The sequence below is a fragment of the Mesoplodon bidens genome (assembly GCF_964165515.1).
Source record: "Mesoplodon bidens genome assembly, chromosome: 8".
NCBI classification, from domain to species: Eukaryota; Metazoa; Chordata; class Mammalia; order Artiodactyla; family Ziphiidae; genus Mesoplodon; species Mesoplodon bidens.
In genome coordinates this window covers 21,208,851-21,228,307 of record NC_138165.1, presented here as the reverse complement: position 1 = coordinate 21,228,307, position 19,457 = coordinate 21,208,851, and the positions used below count along the sequence as shown (strand labels likewise).

At 38.6% G+C, this 19,457-nt stretch overlaps 1 protein-coding gene across 18 annotated transcripts in view; it reads left to right on the top strand.

Annotated features, from left to right (window-relative positions):
• The window catches only part of OSBPL6 (oxysterol binding protein like 6), a 209,611-nt gene that overhangs the window by 177,928 nt on the left and 12,226 nt on the right, over window positions 1–19,457 (top strand). For 14 of the 18 annotated variants that reach the window (XM_081242831.1, XM_081242832.1, XM_081242822.1 and 11 more), the window contains 6 exons: window positions 1,132–1,265; window positions 9,355–9,462; window positions 11,130–11,267; window positions 17,340–17,427; window positions 18,235–18,488; window positions 19,245–19,382. In XM_081242831.1, the coding sequence (XP_081098957.1) occupies window positions 1,132–1,265; window positions 9,355–9,462; window positions 11,130–11,267; window positions 17,340–17,427; window positions 18,235–18,488; window positions 19,245–19,382 (860 nt within the window). Of the gene's footprint in view, window positions 1–1,131; window positions 1,266–9,354; window positions 9,463–9,544; window positions 10,361–11,129; window positions 11,268–17,339; window positions 17,428–18,234; window positions 18,489–19,244; window positions 19,383–19,457 lie in introns of those variants that run through there. The other 4 variants (XM_081242829.1, XM_081242828.1, XM_081242825.1 and 1 more) reach the window with 3 other exon arrangements.

The window sequence follows — 19,457 nt, the reverse complement described above, 5'->3', positions numbered from 1 at the left end:
TCCAGCTCTATTGAGATATAATTGACATGTAATATTGTATAAGTTCAAGGTATACATGTTGATTTGATACACTTATATACTGAAAATAATTGTGATAGCTAACACCGTACTATTTCTTTTTTTTTTTTTCATATTTATTTGGTTGTACTGGGTCTTTGTTGCAGCAGGCGAGCTCCTTAGTTGCAGCTCGCAGGCTCCTTAGTTGTGACTCACTGGCTCCTTAGTTGCAGCACATGGGCTCCTTAGTTACGGCTTGCTGGCTCCTTAGTTGCAGCAGGTGGGCTCCTAAGTTGCAGCATGCATGTGGGATCTAGTTCCCTGACCAGGGATTGAACTCGGGCCCCCTGCATTGGGAGTGTGGAGTCTTCACCACTGCGCCACCAGGGAAGTCCCACCATTTCTTTTTTGTGGTGCGAACATTTAAGACCTACTCTCTTAGGAACTTTCATGTAAATAATACAGTACTATTAACTATAACACTATACTGTACATTAGATCCCGAGAACTTATTCATCTTATAACTGGAAGTTTGTGCTCTTTAAAAACACTTCTGATATCATGATGTTCTTGGCTGAGAAAGTAATGCAAGTGCTGTTCTTAAGACCAAATCATTTCCTACCCCAAAGAGAACTAGTTAGAACTTCTAAAACAGCTGTCCTATTTATATTGGAAGGACTCATAAAATGCTCTTGTTTGGGTGCACACTTTGGGGAAATAATTTTTGATAGTTCTAAATGATTTGCATGAGGCTTCATTGTACACAGAACTGCTCAAATATTGCCTTCAAATATGGCAGAGTAAAACTTGTTCCCTTTTCCTTCTAGGAATTATAGTTTAGTTTCTAAATACTGAAATTTAAAAATTGATAATTTTATATGCTGCTTCCAGGTCTTTGTTGGCTTATCTGGTTTGAAATGCTAAAACTTTCATCCTGATTAATTACCATTCTTATATTTGTTTTGTGTATAGATATTCTGGTAGATTCCATTTTATGGCTGACTTTCAATTAGACTGTAACATAAACTTTCCAGAAAATATCTGTGCATGAGTTAAAGTACTGAGAAGTTTATAATTTTGTATATTCTTTCTGGATCCATTTGATCTTTGTTTCTTACTTTTCCCCCCACGCAGTGCATTCTCTTTTGAAGTCAGCGTTTAATAGCATAGCTATAGAGAAGGAGAAGCTTAAGCAGATGGTTTCCGAGCAGGATCACAATAAAGGCCACAGCACGCAGATGGCACGGCTCCGACAGTCACTGTCTCAGGTAAATGAGAGTGTTTGTTTCACTCTCATAATACATTCCTAACCCTGTAAGCCAAAGATGGGGGTGGAGGCAATCCATCATGGGGATGGCACATCATCTGAAATTCTCCCAAGACATTGCAGTGTCAGTATTACATTTTATTACTTTTCTTCCAACCAATATCAAGGTAAGAGTGAAAATCAACCAAACTTGCTTGCAAACATAATTGCTATTTTGGCTGATTGAATACTTTTAATGCCTCTCTGTAGTCATTATAAGGCAGTCCCTGGTTTAAAAAAAAAATCATGCATTTGTACATGATTTACATACACATTTAAACAGTTACGTTCCAGAATATGTTTGATCCAATGTCAAATAGACAAAATCTACCAGATCTTCCACACTTACTATTTTTTCCCACTTATATTTTAATCTGTTGAAAGTTACTGATAACTATTACCTATTTTTTCTATTCTGATTTGCACTCTTAGGATTTTCTTCCTAAGTTACACTCCCTGAAGCTAGACTCTTATATATATTTCAGTATATATTTTACACTATAATAAATATTACTCAATATATATTATATTGATCTTATTAATACTAATCAAGTCCCTGTGTATTTCAAGGTTGAAATTTCTGTTAAAAATCCTTTAAAACTGCCCTTATGCTTTCTTACACTTAGCACTTCCTCTGAAATATGTTCATTTAGTCTATAAATTAACCTTTAAAACTTCCTTTGAGACTTCAATGTTGTTATTGATTTTGTATGAGAAATCAGTGTTTATATAAAATATTGTTCACTTCCTGGTGCCTTGGATCAGAGCGAAGGAGCAAGCAAATCCTGGGTAAGTGGTTTTCCATGTGGATCAGCTCCTGCTTGAAGAGTTTCCCTCAGCTCCTGAAAATTAGACTTAAACTGGTCTCACCATGTTTTATGTACCTGAACTGTCAGCATCTTTTCAGCGTTAAGTTTCACATTATTGAATGCTTTTTTCTGGGCCACACTTTCTGCTGTTTGCCATCAAACACTGTCAGTTGAGGTGCATATGCTGCTTCCAGTGCAAAACTAGGGAACTCGAGAGCCTGAGCATTCAAAGCGGCAACTGTGTTCCAGTCTTCAGAGGGCCTCCTTCACAAGCACACTTTAACGGTTGCCCTGTACTGATCTCATGTCATGTATCTGTTGCATACCTAGTCCATGTTAATCGATCTTCTGAATCATGATCCTGAAAGGATCATGAATCAGAAAGATCAAAATAATGGTTAGTAAACATCTTGTATGTCATCTTGTAAATGTGTCAAATACACTTTTGTCCCCCTACATGTTGCAGTGTTTTTCTTCAGATGTATTGAGGATTGAAGTCTTAGTGGTATGAGATAAGCTTGTACTAAGAAAAATAAGAAAATATGCTTGTTTCCCGCTTGCTTGCTTTTATTTGCTTGTTGGTAAGACAGAGAATAGTAAACACATCTAAGTTTGGGAGGTCAGGTGAGATTAGAAATGGTGGTGAAGAGAAATTTTAAAGCAGTCATTCATTTGTTCATTCATTTATTCATTGTGTTTCATTCAACTACTGTACTTTAGGTACAGTGCAAGGTATAGGACACCAAGTTAAAAGTAGCCCTGGCCATGTTCCCAGGAAGTTCATGATCTGACTACTGAGATGAGCAGTATTTACTCAGGAAGCAGTTAAATGGACCACGCTGTAGTCCATTCCCAGTGGCACATGAGCGGTGCAGATTTCCAGGGCTCTGCGTGTTCAGAGAAATGAGAGATGCCTGAGCTGTGAGCAGACCCAGAGATCAGGTTCGTGGAAGAATTGGTCCTTGATGGACCTCAGGAGATAGCAGCAGCTGTTACCAACCTGATAAAAGTAAAATAAAGTGAAATTACATCAACTTGCGTGCTTTGGGTTAAATGTTTCCTTCTCTTGTCTAAACATTTATTTGCATCTAGACTTAGAGCCTCAATAGATTTTTGTTGGGTTATTTGCAAGGGGCAGGGCGTGTTATATTTACTTCATTTTTTTGAACTCAAAAAATGTGAAAATAATTTGGGACTATAAAGATAGTTATACCCTGTCCACTAGTGAATTCAGTGCTTCCAGTTCTGTGGTATCACAGCATCTTGGCTGCGTTTACATCCTTCTGTCTGTACATACCTTCCCATTGGGTGGGTTGTTTCCTCCTGAGCTCTAGGGCTCGGGAAAGAGGCCCTGGCAGAAAGATGTGGATACCCCCGTATACCGGTGAATTTATAGATGTTGATAAGTTGTGTTTTCAGTCAGAATAAAAGAGGCCAATGGAGCTGCCATAGAGAACATTAGTATTTAAAGGACAAAAATGAGGATCCTTTGATGGAAACCTAGGGGAAACAGCTGACAAATTTAGGTAGCTATGATCATTGAGATCAGGGTAAAGAGTTTTGATAATTTCAAGAACGAAAAGGTTAACAGGGTCTGACTTAGCAGCAAATGATATATGGACTGAAAGTCAACCTTGACTTTGGCAGTCATCTAAGTTTGTTTGTGTCATGAAGGGAAGGAACTAGCAGATAAGGAGACATTGAAGATGGGAAACAATTAACTGATGTAGCCATCCTGATTGGCTAATTCTATTATTTTCATTGTGCCTCTTTAAATATAGCACTAAGGATTGAACAAGATATGAAATAGCTTGAGTATATTGAGACAGCTGTTCTATGTATGTTTCTATGTTAATATAACTTCACATTATATATTTTAGGTAGCCTAAAGACATCTTTGATCCTTATTCAGGTATCATCGGTTAAAACCCAGATATTTTTTTAGTGAACAGTTACCAATCCAAGTCTCTCCCCAGAAAGGGAAGGAGAGAGAGAGACTGTTTAAGTAACTTTTTAGATTAGTCTAACGTTTTTAAAGCTTATTTTTTATTTGACATACTGATTTGATATATGTCTAATGATTAAAATGCAGATTTTCAATAAAGCTTTTAAATATATCAACTTGGCAAATTCCATCATCCTTTTAGAAGGTACATAGCATAATAAAATAAGTAAAATTAGCATTCTTCACTGCATGCTCAGCATAAATTTTTACCTGCCTTGGGCATGTAATAATTTGCAAGGCTGAACAGTATAATAACTTTCTCTTCTAAAGTAGTATTTCATCCCTGATGTATATGTATATTAAAATGTACATAATTCTGTTATTTTACCCCATGAAACTTTAAAAGTAAACTTTTACACCTGAAAGGCAGCATAGATGTTGGATTTACACCTGTAGGACAAGGTATTTTGTGTGGCATGTATCCCTTTGTAAATGACTTTATTTCACAGCAGCTATAATTTTATGTACTGAACACCAAAATCAAATAGTATATAGTAAGACTATGGTAAACTCAGCACCCTAGATTACTATAACGAAAGATTCAACTTGCCTTGAGTCTGTCTTCAATACATTACACTCCGTCACTATTACCAGTTTGATTTCTGGCCCCAGAGTTTGTACACAGCTTGTGCTAAATGCATTGGGTGTTGAGTCCATACAAATGTGAGCAGCAGAATATGAGCCAGTACTCAGTGTAGAGTTACTGAATTTCATTAGATCAGTACGGCATCCACTGTTAGATGTGCCATCATTCTGTGCATTACTAAGAAAGAAAAAACTGTCAATTAAACTGACCAGTGCTTCAGAGGTGTTAATGTTTGAGGACTTGTGCATATTAGAATCAGTGAAACGTGGTATGTTTGGGAATGTAAGCAAAAACATTGGCTTAAGGCACATAGCAGCGTAATTAATAGCAGCATAATTAAAATCCCAGTCATAGTGTTTACCATCCTTCCTGTCTACAACATTTTATACATCCAAGATAAGTATTCTGTGTTGGGATAAATGTTCTAAGTGTATTTGTTCCTGAATTTCAGAGTTCTCTGAGACTTGGCCAAATTTGTTGTATATGAAGATATTCTTCATAGAATCCTTTACATCTTTTTTTTAGCTATCCAGTAACTTTAAATTGATGTCATTTTGGACATAATTTGGCAATATTTATTAAAAGCCATAAAAATATTTTACCCTTTGACCCTTTGGTCCATGGCTGATATGTATAATCTAAGGGGGTAATGCTGAATGTAGAAAGCCTGTATGCACATAAACGTTCATGGCAGCATTATTTATCCTAAGAAAAATCAGTAACAACGTAAGTGCCCAAGAGTAGAAAATAACTTGTTCCGCAGTTATTAAAATCACATTTGTGAAGAGTTTGAAACATAAAATAAATATCTGTGTACAAAGAATAAGTGGCAGACACAGGATGTAGAGTATGTTCCCATTAAATAATGTGGAAAATTCGTAAGAAAAAAAGCTAGAAAGAACTATACCAAGCTACCAGGCTTCCCTGGTGGTGCAGTGGTTAAGAATCCACCTGCCAATGCAGGGGACACAGGTTCAAGCCCTGGTCTGGGAAGATCCCACATGCCACGGAGCAACTAAGCCCGTGTGCCACAACTACTGAGCCTGTGCTCTAGAGCCCACGAGCCACAACTACTGAGCCCACATGCCACAACTACTGAAGTCCGCTCGCCTAGAGCCCGTGCTCCCCAACAAGAGAAGCCATCGCAATGAGAAGCACGTGCACTGCAACAAAGAGTAGCCCCCGCTCACTGCAACTAGAGAGAAAGCCCGCGTGCAGCAACGAAGTCCCAGTGCAGCCCAAAATAAATAAATTAAATAAGTAAATTTTAAAAAAGAAAGTAAGAAAGAAATATACCAAGCTACCAGAAATTGGTTGATTGGGTAGTAAGGTATGAATTTTTAAAAATATTTTTCTACTTTTTTGCATTTTCCAAATACACTATAATAATATTTTTTTAATAAAAAACAAGGTGATTTTTAAGAGATACCCAGGTTCTTGATAGCTCTAGCTTTGACAGTTTGCATACTCATATTCTCACTCCTTTTCAACCAGTTTTGCTTTTATCTGAAGAGTTTAAGTCTTCTGGTGATCCCATATTGCCATATGTTTCATATCCTTCTCCAGCCTTCAGGCTTCTATGTGTCCTTCCCAGAACCCACAGTTCCATTCAGTAAAATGCATATGCTATGCCAGAGTCTCACCCAGTCTAAGGTAAATTCTCACCCATTGTCTGCCTAGGAGGGTGAATGGTAGTTAATAGCCAAGGAGGTAAGGATTTGGGCAATTATTTCTGGCTCAGAACTTCAAGATGGTAACTTCTTTTATAGATGGGTCGGGAATTATGTGTTTCTTGGATATATTACACTTGAATGTGTATGAGGGACATGAGGTGTGGGGAAATGAGTATACTTTGCGGAGAGTTTGTAGTGCGGTCTGAACTCACTCATGAAAGCAAGTAGTGAGACTTCCTAAAGAATCTAGGCACAGTTCCTGAGCCTGAGGCTGCTTCCTGCCTGCTAGGCCTTGGCCCCGTCTGCTACTCCTGGGGCAATGTTATTACTCACAAGTTTCCGTGGCTTTTCTTGCTCGTGAGCTGGTGCAAGTGGCTGGCGACATGCCTCCTTTTCCCTCGCTTCACCACTGTACAGACTCCTCGGGTGCATTCTGTATATTGTTTCTGCCATCAACTGGGCTCTTCTATGTTAATTATCACTGATAGTGTCATTTCACTGAAAATATCTGTATACCTCGATGTTCCCAAGGATGTTTCCATAATATCGTTGTAGAGAAAATAGGTGAGCTTCAGGGAGGGAAGTAACAAATGTGGTCCTGAGCACTCCCTAAACTCCCTAAGAGCGCTCATGGCGCTTGGTTGTAGCCAACTTCAAAACAGTGTGTGTGACTGAGGCAAAAGGAGGAGCCGTCCTGGCAAGACACACAGAAATGGGCTGTTGCATGCTCCGCATCTGCTTACACTTTCTGCCCTTGGGGTTGCCAGAGTTGGAATAGTATTTATTTCCACGCTTTTTTGTGCCACGTAACAACGTTTTTCTACCACTGCATATATATTATTCATACAATATTCCTTTAATTTTCAGCTCATTTCCTATTGATACTATCAGCTAGAGGCTACTTTGTGTGCCTTCACACACACCTGTAGGCAAGATTACATTTAATGAATACTGGATGAGATGAGAGCTTAAATGGGAATTCAACTTTCTTAAACATCCAGAGCAAACAATTCTCCAAGTTTCCTTATAAATGGGAAACTTGTGTGTAAAACTCCCACCCTCTGAAAAAAACATTACTTATCCTTGCCCTTGAGTTTTTGTGGGGTTTGTTTTGTTAACTCTGTTCCAGGGGCAACAGAAGGTGCCGTCCCTCTGGAGGAACCCTTAGTTGAGGTTTGTGTGAAACCCTGAAGTCATGAATGTGATTCTTCAATTAAAACCATCAAACAACCTACAACAAGGCCTCCTACTTCCTAGACAACAAAATATATCTGGTTCCAATTGTTTCAATAACTAAGACAGCTTTCAGCACACTCGTGGACAGAAAAATAATAAAAGAACAAATAAGCATATGTAGTCACAAAGAATATGAATGATACAGTATTTTTTTTTCAAATTTCAAGTGTTCGAGATTTTGCTCCAAGAAAAATGATCCTGAGCACTTTTGCAGAATATAAAAATATTAGGAAGCACATGGTTTATTTACTAAAAAAGTAATCATCTTTTTTCTCACTAACACATCCCTGTTTTCTCAGAGAACCGGACACATATTTCCTCCTGTCTGCAATATGACTGTAGGATCTGTGTCCACCTTTAATCCATCAATACTTGACAGCCCGCAAGACCAAGTGTGTTCTATTTTACACATATTTTACAAACTGGTTCTAAAGACTTTAAACAAAAGCCAAAAGCTGTGAGTGAACAGTTTTCTTCTTAAAAAGCAAAAGCTGGGATGAAGGGAGAGGAGCTGTTCTGTGCTCCATGCCCAAGGATTCTGCACCACTCAATGCAAGTGTGAAGTTTAGCCACTGTGTAATTTATCCTGGGTGATATAATAGGTACAGAGTTATAGTTATGCTGTTATATTTGTATATGTATTGGTTTACCGTAGTCATCGACTCTTTACAAAGAAACGCAGAATCCTCACTCCCTGGGGCAGATGTGCTCTTCAGTAAGTCCTGACATTTATCTTTCACTCTGAAACATTCACTTCCATCTTCTAATTGCTGGTTTCAATGGGAAGGAAAGGAGCTGTCCAGCTTTTCACTGGGCTTTGTCCTCACAAAGGTCTTTTACTTGAGACTTGGTGTAATCCAGTCAGCTACATGTGTCTTCAGTATATGGAACAGGTTCCCATGCACTCATGTGCTCCATGTGCCTCTGTCCACAGGGCCCCTGTTAGGGAGCCCATGCTTATGTAAAGCTGTTCTCTTCTTGCCCCACCCTCTAAACTGGGTTGTAGCTGATGGTGTTTTACTGATGCTGACTTAGGGTGTGTTAAAAGTCATGAGATGCAGGTAGCTTGGAGTTAGTTTCCTTTTTGTGATATGTCCTTTATTAGACTTGTCGATGTTTACACTGTTCAAGGAAGGCATCTTTGGTCTACGCTTGAGTTAGTTCTGTGGTACTGTCATAGGTATTAATTATGTGCTCCTAGAAAGTGGAAAGACAACTATTTTCTTTCACCAGACTAAAATATAGCTCTAAAATATAGCTCTAGATATAAAAATAAAGCCAGTTCATTGTTCATTACATTTCCAAATAATTTTTAAGATATCTGGTTTTGAAACAACTCCCAAATTTTAGAAACTAAAACCAAAAAAAAAAAAAAAAGGAAAGAATCAATAATTTTTAGCCTAGGGTGTAAAATGTGATATATATGTGGTGGTAGACTGGGCTTGGGTGTAACGGACCTGACTCTAAGGGAGAGAAAATTCCATGAATCATTTTTATGAAATCCATGAACTCTTTCAACCCACTAACCTACTAAGTAGTAGTCTTATATTGCAAAAAAATGAGTGCCTTAATTCTGAGCCATTTATTTCCTTCTTACCAGAGGGATCTGGCCTATGGTGACTCCAAAAGTTTCAGCTAAGAACATCATAAGACTTTGTTGTCTAAAGTGTACCTGTGTGCTTGTTCTGCTTTGTGCTTGCTTAACAACTTGAAATTACATATGCGGTTTTTGTTATTTTAAGGCACTCAACCAGAATGCTGAACTAAGGAGTCGGTTGAACAGAATACATTCAGAATCTATTATTTGTGATCAGGTTGTCAGTGTAAATATTATTCCTAGCCCTGATGAGGTAAGACTCATTTTTAATAGATGTAGAATACTTATTTTATAGCATCTAAATCTACTGCCTATTTTTATTTATTTTTATACAGTTCTTTCACTGCTGATACGATTCCCTGCATAAATATTGTGTTGCTGACAGTTCAGTGTTCTTTGGAGTGAAGGATGTACATGAGCTTGACATCATTGGTTATTGGTGATCAGTTGTCTATTTTTATTTATTCCATCTCATGCTACTGAATATTTATTTTGTATATACTCCAGCTTGTGAATTTTCTCTCACTCTTCATTCGAAATATTTCTTATCATCAATGGCCCATGAAATGTTGAAACAAACTCTTTCAGCTGAGAAGGTGCTAAATAAAAGTTTGCTTAAGGTTTGTTTTAAAAGTCGTATCTAAGAAGAGAAGTCACCTGACCTTGCTAAGATACTACTATTAGTGCTGCTACAGCTCCTACTGATGATGATGCTAATAATTAACAGTTAACACATGTCAAGTGAATGCTTACTGTGTGCTTGGCATCATGCTAACCCGGTTTATACATGTTATCTCATTTCACACCCCCAGCAACTCTCTGAGGTAGGTGCTATTACTCCATTTTTCAGAAGAATTTTTGAAGAAATGGTTAGAGGATAGGAGAACATTCAGTACTGGGGCTAAACTTGAGTGTATAATTCTGTTTATAATCCTTTATAAAAGTATTATTTTTAGCCATGAGAATTTATACTTTTCAACAGTAATACATGTAACAAGGTGAGAGTTTTAACTAATACTAAGGCCATATTTGCACCAAAAATGTACATTTTTCTAGAAATCTGTGGGTGCAAGTGTTCTGCCATCTAACTGCTTAGGAAATACCATCCCCAGACAGCTTCTCTTTGATGTAAGTTACCCACCCCGCGTCCATCCACCTCCATGGGTCCCGTGATCTCTGATGACACTTATGCCTACTCAACTGCCCAGAATCTAGAGGTATTTCTAAAATTTTGTCATTCAAAAATTAGTCAACAATCTCAGTTTGAATCTTCTTTGCAACTTGAAATGTGTACTAGAATATATATATTTTAGTTCTCTTACATATTTTTCTGATTGAAACTTAAATTGTATCCTTGAAAACAATATTTATTACTTACTGAATAAAAATACAATTTGAAATAAGGTTCAATACTCTAATCATATGTTTCATTGGATAAAATTCATGATCAAACTGGAAAATGACTTTTATATATTCCGTCTCAAAAATTAGTCTTGTAGTCTGTTTTCTTAGCATATCTCTAGTGGTTTCTACAAATACTGCTTGAGGTGTAGTATACTGGTTAGAATATGGCTAGTTAATGACAAGCCTAAGCATATGACAAGGAACTTGTCTCCACAGTCAATTCAGGGTATTGATAGGGGCTCAACCTGTTACATTCCACTTAATATTAATTGAGCGTAGATTTAAAATCAACTCATCTTTCAGCTGCACCTTTTGGATTCTTTAGGCATATTGGAAGGAAACTTATGCAGTGGTCATTACTCAGTTGCAAGTGAAAATTAGCTGTGGTCACCACTCTTTTAACATATAGTGTGAATTTTTCTAGAAATCTGGCTAGTACGTCATGGTCTCATTTGAACAAATAGCCATTCTCACAGGGAAGAAAACGATTACACCATATACTTTTCTCTTCTGTAGGCTGGTGAGCAAATCCATGTCAGTCTCCCCCTGTCACAACCAGTAGCCAATGAGAGCCGCCTCTCCATGTCGGAGTCTGTCTCTGAGTTCTTCGATGCCCAAGAAGTGCTCCTCTCTGCAAGCTCATCAGAGAATGAGGTAAGGTTCCTTGATGCATCAACCCTAACTGCTTCTGACCATGAGTTTCGGTTAAAGAAAGTAAGACTGTGGAACTTTTTTTTTTTAATATTATGGTAAGATGTCCAAATAGTAGCAAAGCCAAAAGCATGCAAACTATATGGTTTCCATTTACTGAGCCCTTAACACTGGGCACCAACTCAATAGTCACAAATTTGATGAATAAAAAGAAAGAATCAAGATTTATTCTGACTTACCTGTACAGTTCATATTTCACGGTAAACAAATAGTTGATAACAGACTCCTTTATAGAAGAAGACTAGCTAATAAATATATTAAGCATGAGAAAATAAGAAAATTACCATTCATGTTTGTACATACACACACACACATCCATACGCATCTTTACCAGAGACAAGAATTTGAACTTAGAAGGATAATGTCTAGTGTATATCTAGTTGGCTAATTATCATTTTTGGAGGTTACCACTGGCTACCATAAAAGCTTTATTGGATTGCTTGTCATGCCTGTGAATCTTGGCAAGGTCTTGTAAACAAGAAATCTCTTCCTTGGTCAGGTTGCAGAAATTCTTTTACTGAAATTTAGTCAAGTACACTTAGAATTTTTTTTTCATTTTTGGCATGGGAGAAGCAGCCAAAATTCTTTTCCACACAGTTGTTTAAGAATTTTGTCATTTGAGATTACAAATCTGTACTGCATTTTTACAAAAAGGAGATGAAATAGTTGCTAAGTGTTATTTCCATAGAAATAGAAAATAGATTTCCATGCATAGAAAATAGATTGAAAGGAAAAATCTTGACAATTAGTAGTAGTTCTTTTTGGATGTTTGGAAGTATGAGTGATTTTAGAAACAAAAATAAGTAGAAAATAGAAAGAAAGAATGAACACATCACTTTTCTAATGGAGAAAAGCTAAAACAGAATTCTTGTATCAGGTACTGAATTTGTTACCACATCAAGCTAGGCACTTGCCTCTCAGATTCCAAGTCATACATTATAAGATTCACAGAAACTCCCATTCACAAGCCAGAGAACTAGTTTAATGCTAGTTCTACACGCTACCAGCATTTTTTTCTCTGACTCTCCCTTTTCTGGGCTTCCATTGCTGACCCAGTTCTTTGTCCTTATTCAAGCAGACAAACGTAACTATACATTATCTGGGCTTTGACCCATCATCTGATAAGTTTATAGCATACCCCTATGAGAGCAACCTAATTTCCCTATTTCTAGTTCTTGGGGTCACATTCAACTGGGCACCCAGTTGCCACTTGCACCAGCCACTGGCAATGCAGAAATGAAGAGGATGTGAAGCAGGTTACATGCATGAGTCCAAGCAAGATGGTGGTGCTACCCCCATGAAAGAGTGGACCAAGTGGCCGATAGAGGGGCAAGGTTGTAGAGGACAGAGGCGCGTGGAGTTGATATCCTCACATTAAGGCATTGTGAGTTTATCAGACCTCCCAGTGGAGTTATCTGGCAACCTTTTGGATATTCAAGTCTACAGCTCAGGGAGAAAGCAGGTCTAAAGAGAGAGCAAGAGTCAGCTCAGGATCCACCCAACCACCTGCCTGTGAGACATTGCCACCTGGGTGCTCCACAGGCTCTCTAATTCAGCATGTCCAAATGAGTGAATCAGCAGCCCCTTACACACACACACACACACCCCAAGGGGGAAAACTCAAACTTACCCATACTTCTCATATTGCTTTTCTAAGTGCTTTTCTCCCCAGTTATTCACATCAAATACCTGAGTTGCCTCAGTATTTCCCTTCACTACCAACCCACCACCCATGTTGATTTACTCATCGGGTTCTGTAATTTCTGTTATCTAGATACTCTCAGATACATACATTTTCCTAAAGCTTCACTGCTGCTACTGCAGTTCAATCCTCCGTCAGCTCCCCTCCTAAATTACCCTGTCAATCTCCATAACTAGTTTGCCTGCCTCCTTTATTGCCCCCGCGAATCCATTTTCCACTGGGCAGCCTGGCTAATCTTTCCAAAATGCAAAGCTGATGATGTCCCTATTCCCCAGTGTCCTTAGGATGACAACATAAACTCCTTAGCTATCGTTCAAAGACTCATAATCTGGTCTCTGCTCTCAGCTTCAGCCTCTTGCAACCTCTCTTCTTCTGGTGCCTTCCAGAGGCCAATGGAGTGCTTCCTGCAGTTGTCAATTTGCTCCAGACACCCCTTGTCCCTTGCTGAAATAAGGAAAGTGACTCCTACAACCCACACTGGAAAGGACTAAGCTATACATCTATTCTTTGTGACCGTATCTTACAGGTTTTCATAAAATGTCTTGTGTTTTACTTAAATCTTTCCCCTTTATCACAACACTCAGTCTTAAGTATTTGAAGAGCCTGGACCAGGAAATAAACCCAAGTGACAGGTACCTCCATATTCTCAAGGTTGCTCTTCCCCTTAGGCTAAGACTTTGTTCCTGAGGCAACCTCATCTGCCCAAGTTTCCAAGTTCTCTTGTGATGAGATGCCCCCAGAAGTCTCCTTGAGTCTCTGGACAACAGACTTGGCAAGCCCACCTGATTGGTTTACCGTACATGTGAGAATCCTAGTAGCCGCTGCAGGATGGGCTCAACTGCATATTTGCATGACAGCTGCCAAAGGCTCTTGGGCCTCTGCATCGCTGCCCACCCTGGCTAAACACTTCTAGTGCCACGCGGTCAAATCGCTCACTCGCTTCAGTCTACTCAAAAGTCACCTTCTGAGAAGCCTACCCTGGATGCCCTACCTACAGTGTAGAGCTACCATTTCCTCCTCACCCCTGACCTTTCACATGCCTCTTCCCTTCTGATTTTTTTTCCATAATGCTTATCACTATCCAACAAAATATATATTTCATATGTTTATTGTGTGTCTCCCCCCACTAGAGTGAGCGCAGAGATTTCACCACTCTGTCCCCAGCACTAGAACATTCTGGTGAACCAGGAACTCAGTAAATATTTGCTAACTGAATGAAGGAAAGAATGCTTATAGCTCATTACATATGATTAATCGGAGAAACATCTGGGCCTTAGCTGTCTTACATTAACATTTTCCATAACTGAGAGAAAAATCTTTATGTGCTTCACTTAATGAATGCACAACCTCTTTTAAAAAAATGCTCTTCTTACTTCCAGAATGATCTACTTCCTTGCCTCTACTTTTAAACTTGTTTCTGCAATGCTGCAGGCCTGGTCGCAGTTAGAAAAAAATATTTCATGAACTCTTTTGAATCCCAAACCTCTTAAAGAGAAGTATTTGGCTCCAAGACTTCTTGACCATGGGAGAGAAAACAAATATATATTAATTGTTTCATTATAATATGGCAGAGCCTTAACTTTATATACAGGATAACATGAGAGGACCATAGCCAGACTGCCCAGCCTTAGCTACTGCTCACACATACGATAATATAGATCTTATTCAGGGCCCACTGTCATTGTAGAGTTCTTTTATATTCTACACAGAACTTTCTACATGGGCATGGGTATTGGACTGTTTCTATCATATATTAGTTTGGGTGAAATTAGAAATTGAAGAGGACTAGACTGTTTATAGCTTCTAAATGTTCATGTAATAAACATGCATGCAACATGAATTAGGTTCAGGCAGGCATTTGTCTTCTCTAACATAATTGGATGTGATTAGCTTTTTTCAGAGAAATCACATGGAAGAGTTTGATTTACGTTTTATTTCTATCAAGGTTTAGAATGTGGCTTTCATGGGCCTAAAGGTTTAGCCTTCCATTTAGTTGCAGTCAATGAGAACAGGAAGCCAGCTGCAGTGGGAAAATACAAATGAGAAAAAGACTTTATTCTCAATTTGCCATCTTTATAGCATTGCTCAGGGTGCAAAAGCAAAACTATCATTATTCATTTACATGAAATCATTCTGAGTATAACTCTATCTCCCTACATACATGAATTCTATTAAAAGCATCAGCAATAAATCCAGAAACCTTAAAGGCAAAGGCTGATGGTTTTTATTACATACAAATTTAAAACTCTTACATGGCCAAAAAAGAGTGGCATAAACAACATTAAAAAATAAATCGCAAACTAGAAAAAAATGCAATTTATATGACAAGCTGAAAAATGTGTGAAAGATAAGACAGCAATTTCACTAAAGATGAAATTCAAACTAGAGATCTTTTATGTGTGTTAGGTAGATACATACTAATATAGATTGATAATGTATAGTGTTTAAGTGGGTGTGAGAGAGGGATGCTCTCATATACTGATGATGGGAACAAAGTAATACAGTACAATCTTCCAGGAGAGCAATTTGGCAACATACAGCTAAAGCCTAAAAGAGACTCATTTGACCCAGCAATTTCGCTTCTGGGAATAAACCTTAATGAAATTGCCAGACAGATTCACAGAAATATGTTTACAAGGATGTTCATCCAAGTAATGTCTATAAGTAATAAAAAATTGGAAGCCACGTGAATGCTGGTTAAATACCTTGTGTTATATAACTGTCTAATGAAATATGCTGCCATTCCAAGTAAGGATGAAGAGCTATATTTATAAGAATGGAAGTATATTCAGAACACTATAAAATAGTATGTAAAACAATCCCCTTTTTCAGTATCTAAAGATAAACGTATCAGTGTGTTTACATAGGCATTTTGAAATTGGGGGTGGTACCTATGAAATGGTGAAAGTGATTTCTTTTAGGTCATAGAATGGATGATTTTCATATCATCTGTTTAGCTTCATGTAACTTCTAATTTTTTACGATAAGAATGTTTTGTTTTTATGTTCAGAAAAAATACAGCATATTTCCATTTTGAAGAAAGTAAATAAGTATCAACAGCTTTCTTGCCTATAGTAGAAACATTGGTTTTCCCATTCCTCTGAATGGCTCTACAGTACTTCTCTGTTTTCTTATCTGTTCTGTCTCTAAATCCCTTTAGTGCATATGTTGCCCCTTAATTTTATTCTTTTTTTTTTTTTTTTTGTCTGTGCTGGGCCTTCCTTGTGGTGCGCGGGCTTCTCTAGTTGCAGCACACGGACTCTAGGGCACGTGGGCTCAGTAGTTGCAGTGCTCATGCTTAGTTACAGTATGTGGGATCTTAGTTCCCTGACCAGGGATCAGACCCGGGCCACCTACATTGGGAGCACGGAGTCTTAACCACTGGACCACCAAGGAAGTCCCTGCCCCTTAATTTTATTCTTTTGTGAATTTTGGTTTCATTTTAGTTCCATGTTTCTCTCACGTAGAGAATGGCTTAATTCTCGATTTCTCCCTGTCCCTAAATCCTTCTCCCCTGCCCCCAGATAATCTGCCAAATTTTGTCCGTATACTTTAGATGTGGTTCCCAAATGCAGTTTTACTATTTGATCCTTACTGTGGCCATCTTAGTGTTATTGGTCAGTATTTCTTACCCAGATCTAGGTAGGATCCTATTTATTGTCTGGCCTCCCTAGGGAAAGCTGCTGAGTATCTTCCTGAGAACTAAATATGACTGTCATTTCCTTGCATTTAATAACTCATATGATTATATTGTGAACCCTTTATGTTGACATGAAAAGCCCTTCACAGTCGGACCTCATCTCATTCGCCCTGTCCTCTGTTACAGCCACTCGACTTCTTAGCACTCCTAGAATAAATGTTTCTCTCGTGGTCCTTGCCGTTGCACACTATCCCTTCTTCTTGTGCTTCTCCCCCTTTTAACAACTGGGCAACTCCTGCATCCTCCAACAGCCGGTTCAAATACTACTTCCTCCGGGCAGCCTCTCCTGACTCCTCTAGGGGATTCCATAGGGCCTCCTTTTTTGCACGTTCTTACTGTGTTGAATTGAAACATTTCTGGTTATGCACTGGCCTCCCCCAGCGTCTCAGCCCAACTAAGACAGAAAGCTACTTAAAGACAGGGCTGCTTTCTGGCAATCCTACATTCTGGCTCACTGGAGACCCTCAAGTGTTCATTGCACATATGCCACATACAGTTCCCACTGTGACCTCTGCTTCTCATTTGGGCAATATCCTGTTGTTTTTCATTGTTTGATTTTTCTGAACTTTCAAGACTGAATGAGAATTCTGATCCTTTCTACGTTCTTCCTTAGGCTTCAGATGATGAGTCATACATCAGTGATGTGAGTGATAATATATCTGAAGACAACACCAGTGTTGCAGACAACATTTCTCGGCAAAGTATGCATCCTTTGAGCTTCCAGGTGGTTCTATCTACATGCCAAGTTACAATGCTGATGATTCAATGAACAATCATTTTGACCCCCTAGCTAATTTTTCCTTTTGCAGCTGATTGTTCAATAAATTTTTACTCATATAATCTGGTGAGGTAAATGGTTGAAAATTTTGTTAGGTAGATGGTTAAAAGAAAAAGTTTAAATATCGTATATTAACGCATATATGTGAACCTAGAAAAATGGTACAGATGAACCGGTTTGCAGGGCAGAAGTTGAGACACAGAGGTAGAGAACAAACGTATGGACACCAAGGGGGGGAAGCGGTGGGGGGTGGGGTGTGTGTGTGTGATGAATTGGGAGGTTGGGATTGACATGTATACACTGATGTGTATAAAATGGATGACTAATAAGGACCTGCTGTATAAAAAAATAAATAAAATAAAATTCAAAAATTAAATAATAATAAAAGACATACAGAAAAAAAAGAAAAAGTTTAGTTCTTGGGCAAACCAAAATTTTGTGTCCTTCATATTAAATATATTTAATTTTTAGAAGTTTGACTTGTCTTTTATTGTGTAATACTTGAGTATATTTAACACTTTGTTTAAAAAAACTGTACGTTGATGTTTTGTGCATTTATCAGCAGCCTTGTATTGAAATAATTCTCTTCCCTCTTGAGAGAGTATAATGAAGGCTTAAGAAATGTATCACAATCAGAATTATTTGAAAGGGTTCCTACCCTCCCAGGTTCTGGGAAATAAGAAAAGCAAGATCTCTTTCACTGTGATTCTCATCTTTCTCCCTCTTCCAGTCTTGAACGGGGAGCTTACAGGAGGAGCCTTCCGAAACGGACGTCGAGCACGCCTGCCAGCTCCCTGTCCTGACACCAGTAACATTAACCTATGGAATATCTTAAGGAACAACATTGGTAAAGACCTGTCTAAAGTCTCCATGCCTGTGGAGCTAAACGAGCCACTCAACACTCTGCAGCACCTCTGCGAGGAAATGGAGTATAGTGAGCTTCTGGACAAGGCTTCGGAAACGGACAGTCCCTATGAGCGCATGGTAATAAATAACAGAGCAGCGCCCTTTGGAGATTTGCCAACCCTAGACCTGGGCTAAGGCAGAATTCATTATGATAGCATATTTGGTTGTTGCCTAATACTCTCACCGCATAGGTAAGAGGAATCCATTTGCATAAACCAGGCAGGGCCAAAAAGATCCAGATACCTCTACTGAAAGATACACACTTTGTGACTTATTCTTGGTTCTGGGTGGTTCTAAAGTTAGAATGTAAAGGTATCACGCTCCTTAAAGGTTTAAGACATGCCTAGCCTTGCTTTATCAGCTTTTCGTGAATGCCAAGGGAGCCCATTTGTTCAGGAACTTAGGTCTGAGAAAGTAACCTCCTGTTTGTTCTTTGCCCTGGTCTCTACTCCATGTGATTGTGGAAAACCTGACCTGCCCTCTGAAAAGCACCGCCAGCCACAACCCTCCTGCTAAGATTGTGCAAATGGCACAACCTATACACTGGCTTTCAGAACCTTTGAACTCTGTGATACTCAGGAAATTGGACAGACAGATGAATGAAGAATATTGGCTTCAGTTGTCTGCTGGTTCCCATGCAGAGAGTTTAACCTCATTTTCAATTATCTTTTTTCCCTATGAGTATATGAAGAGTCTGTGCAAAAAATAGAAAATGCAAATGCCATCAAATGAGCACCCACTGATGGGGGTGTATAAAATCTAGAGGAATAAGAGACAAAGAGACCTGGAAGTAGTCTCTCCTATATTATTTTCCTTTCTTAAATGTTTTAACAGGTTCTTATTGCTGCATTTGCAGTTTCAGGATATTGCTCCACCTATTTCAGAGCAGGAAGTAAGCCATTCAACCCTGTCCTTGGGGAGACTTATGAATGCATTAGAGAGGACAAAGGATTCCGTTTTTTCTCAGAACAGGTAAGTCCCACTGGACTCAGTGAGTTTCTGTGTAGAAACTGTAGGAGTGCTGTTTGATGATGAAAATAACTTTTT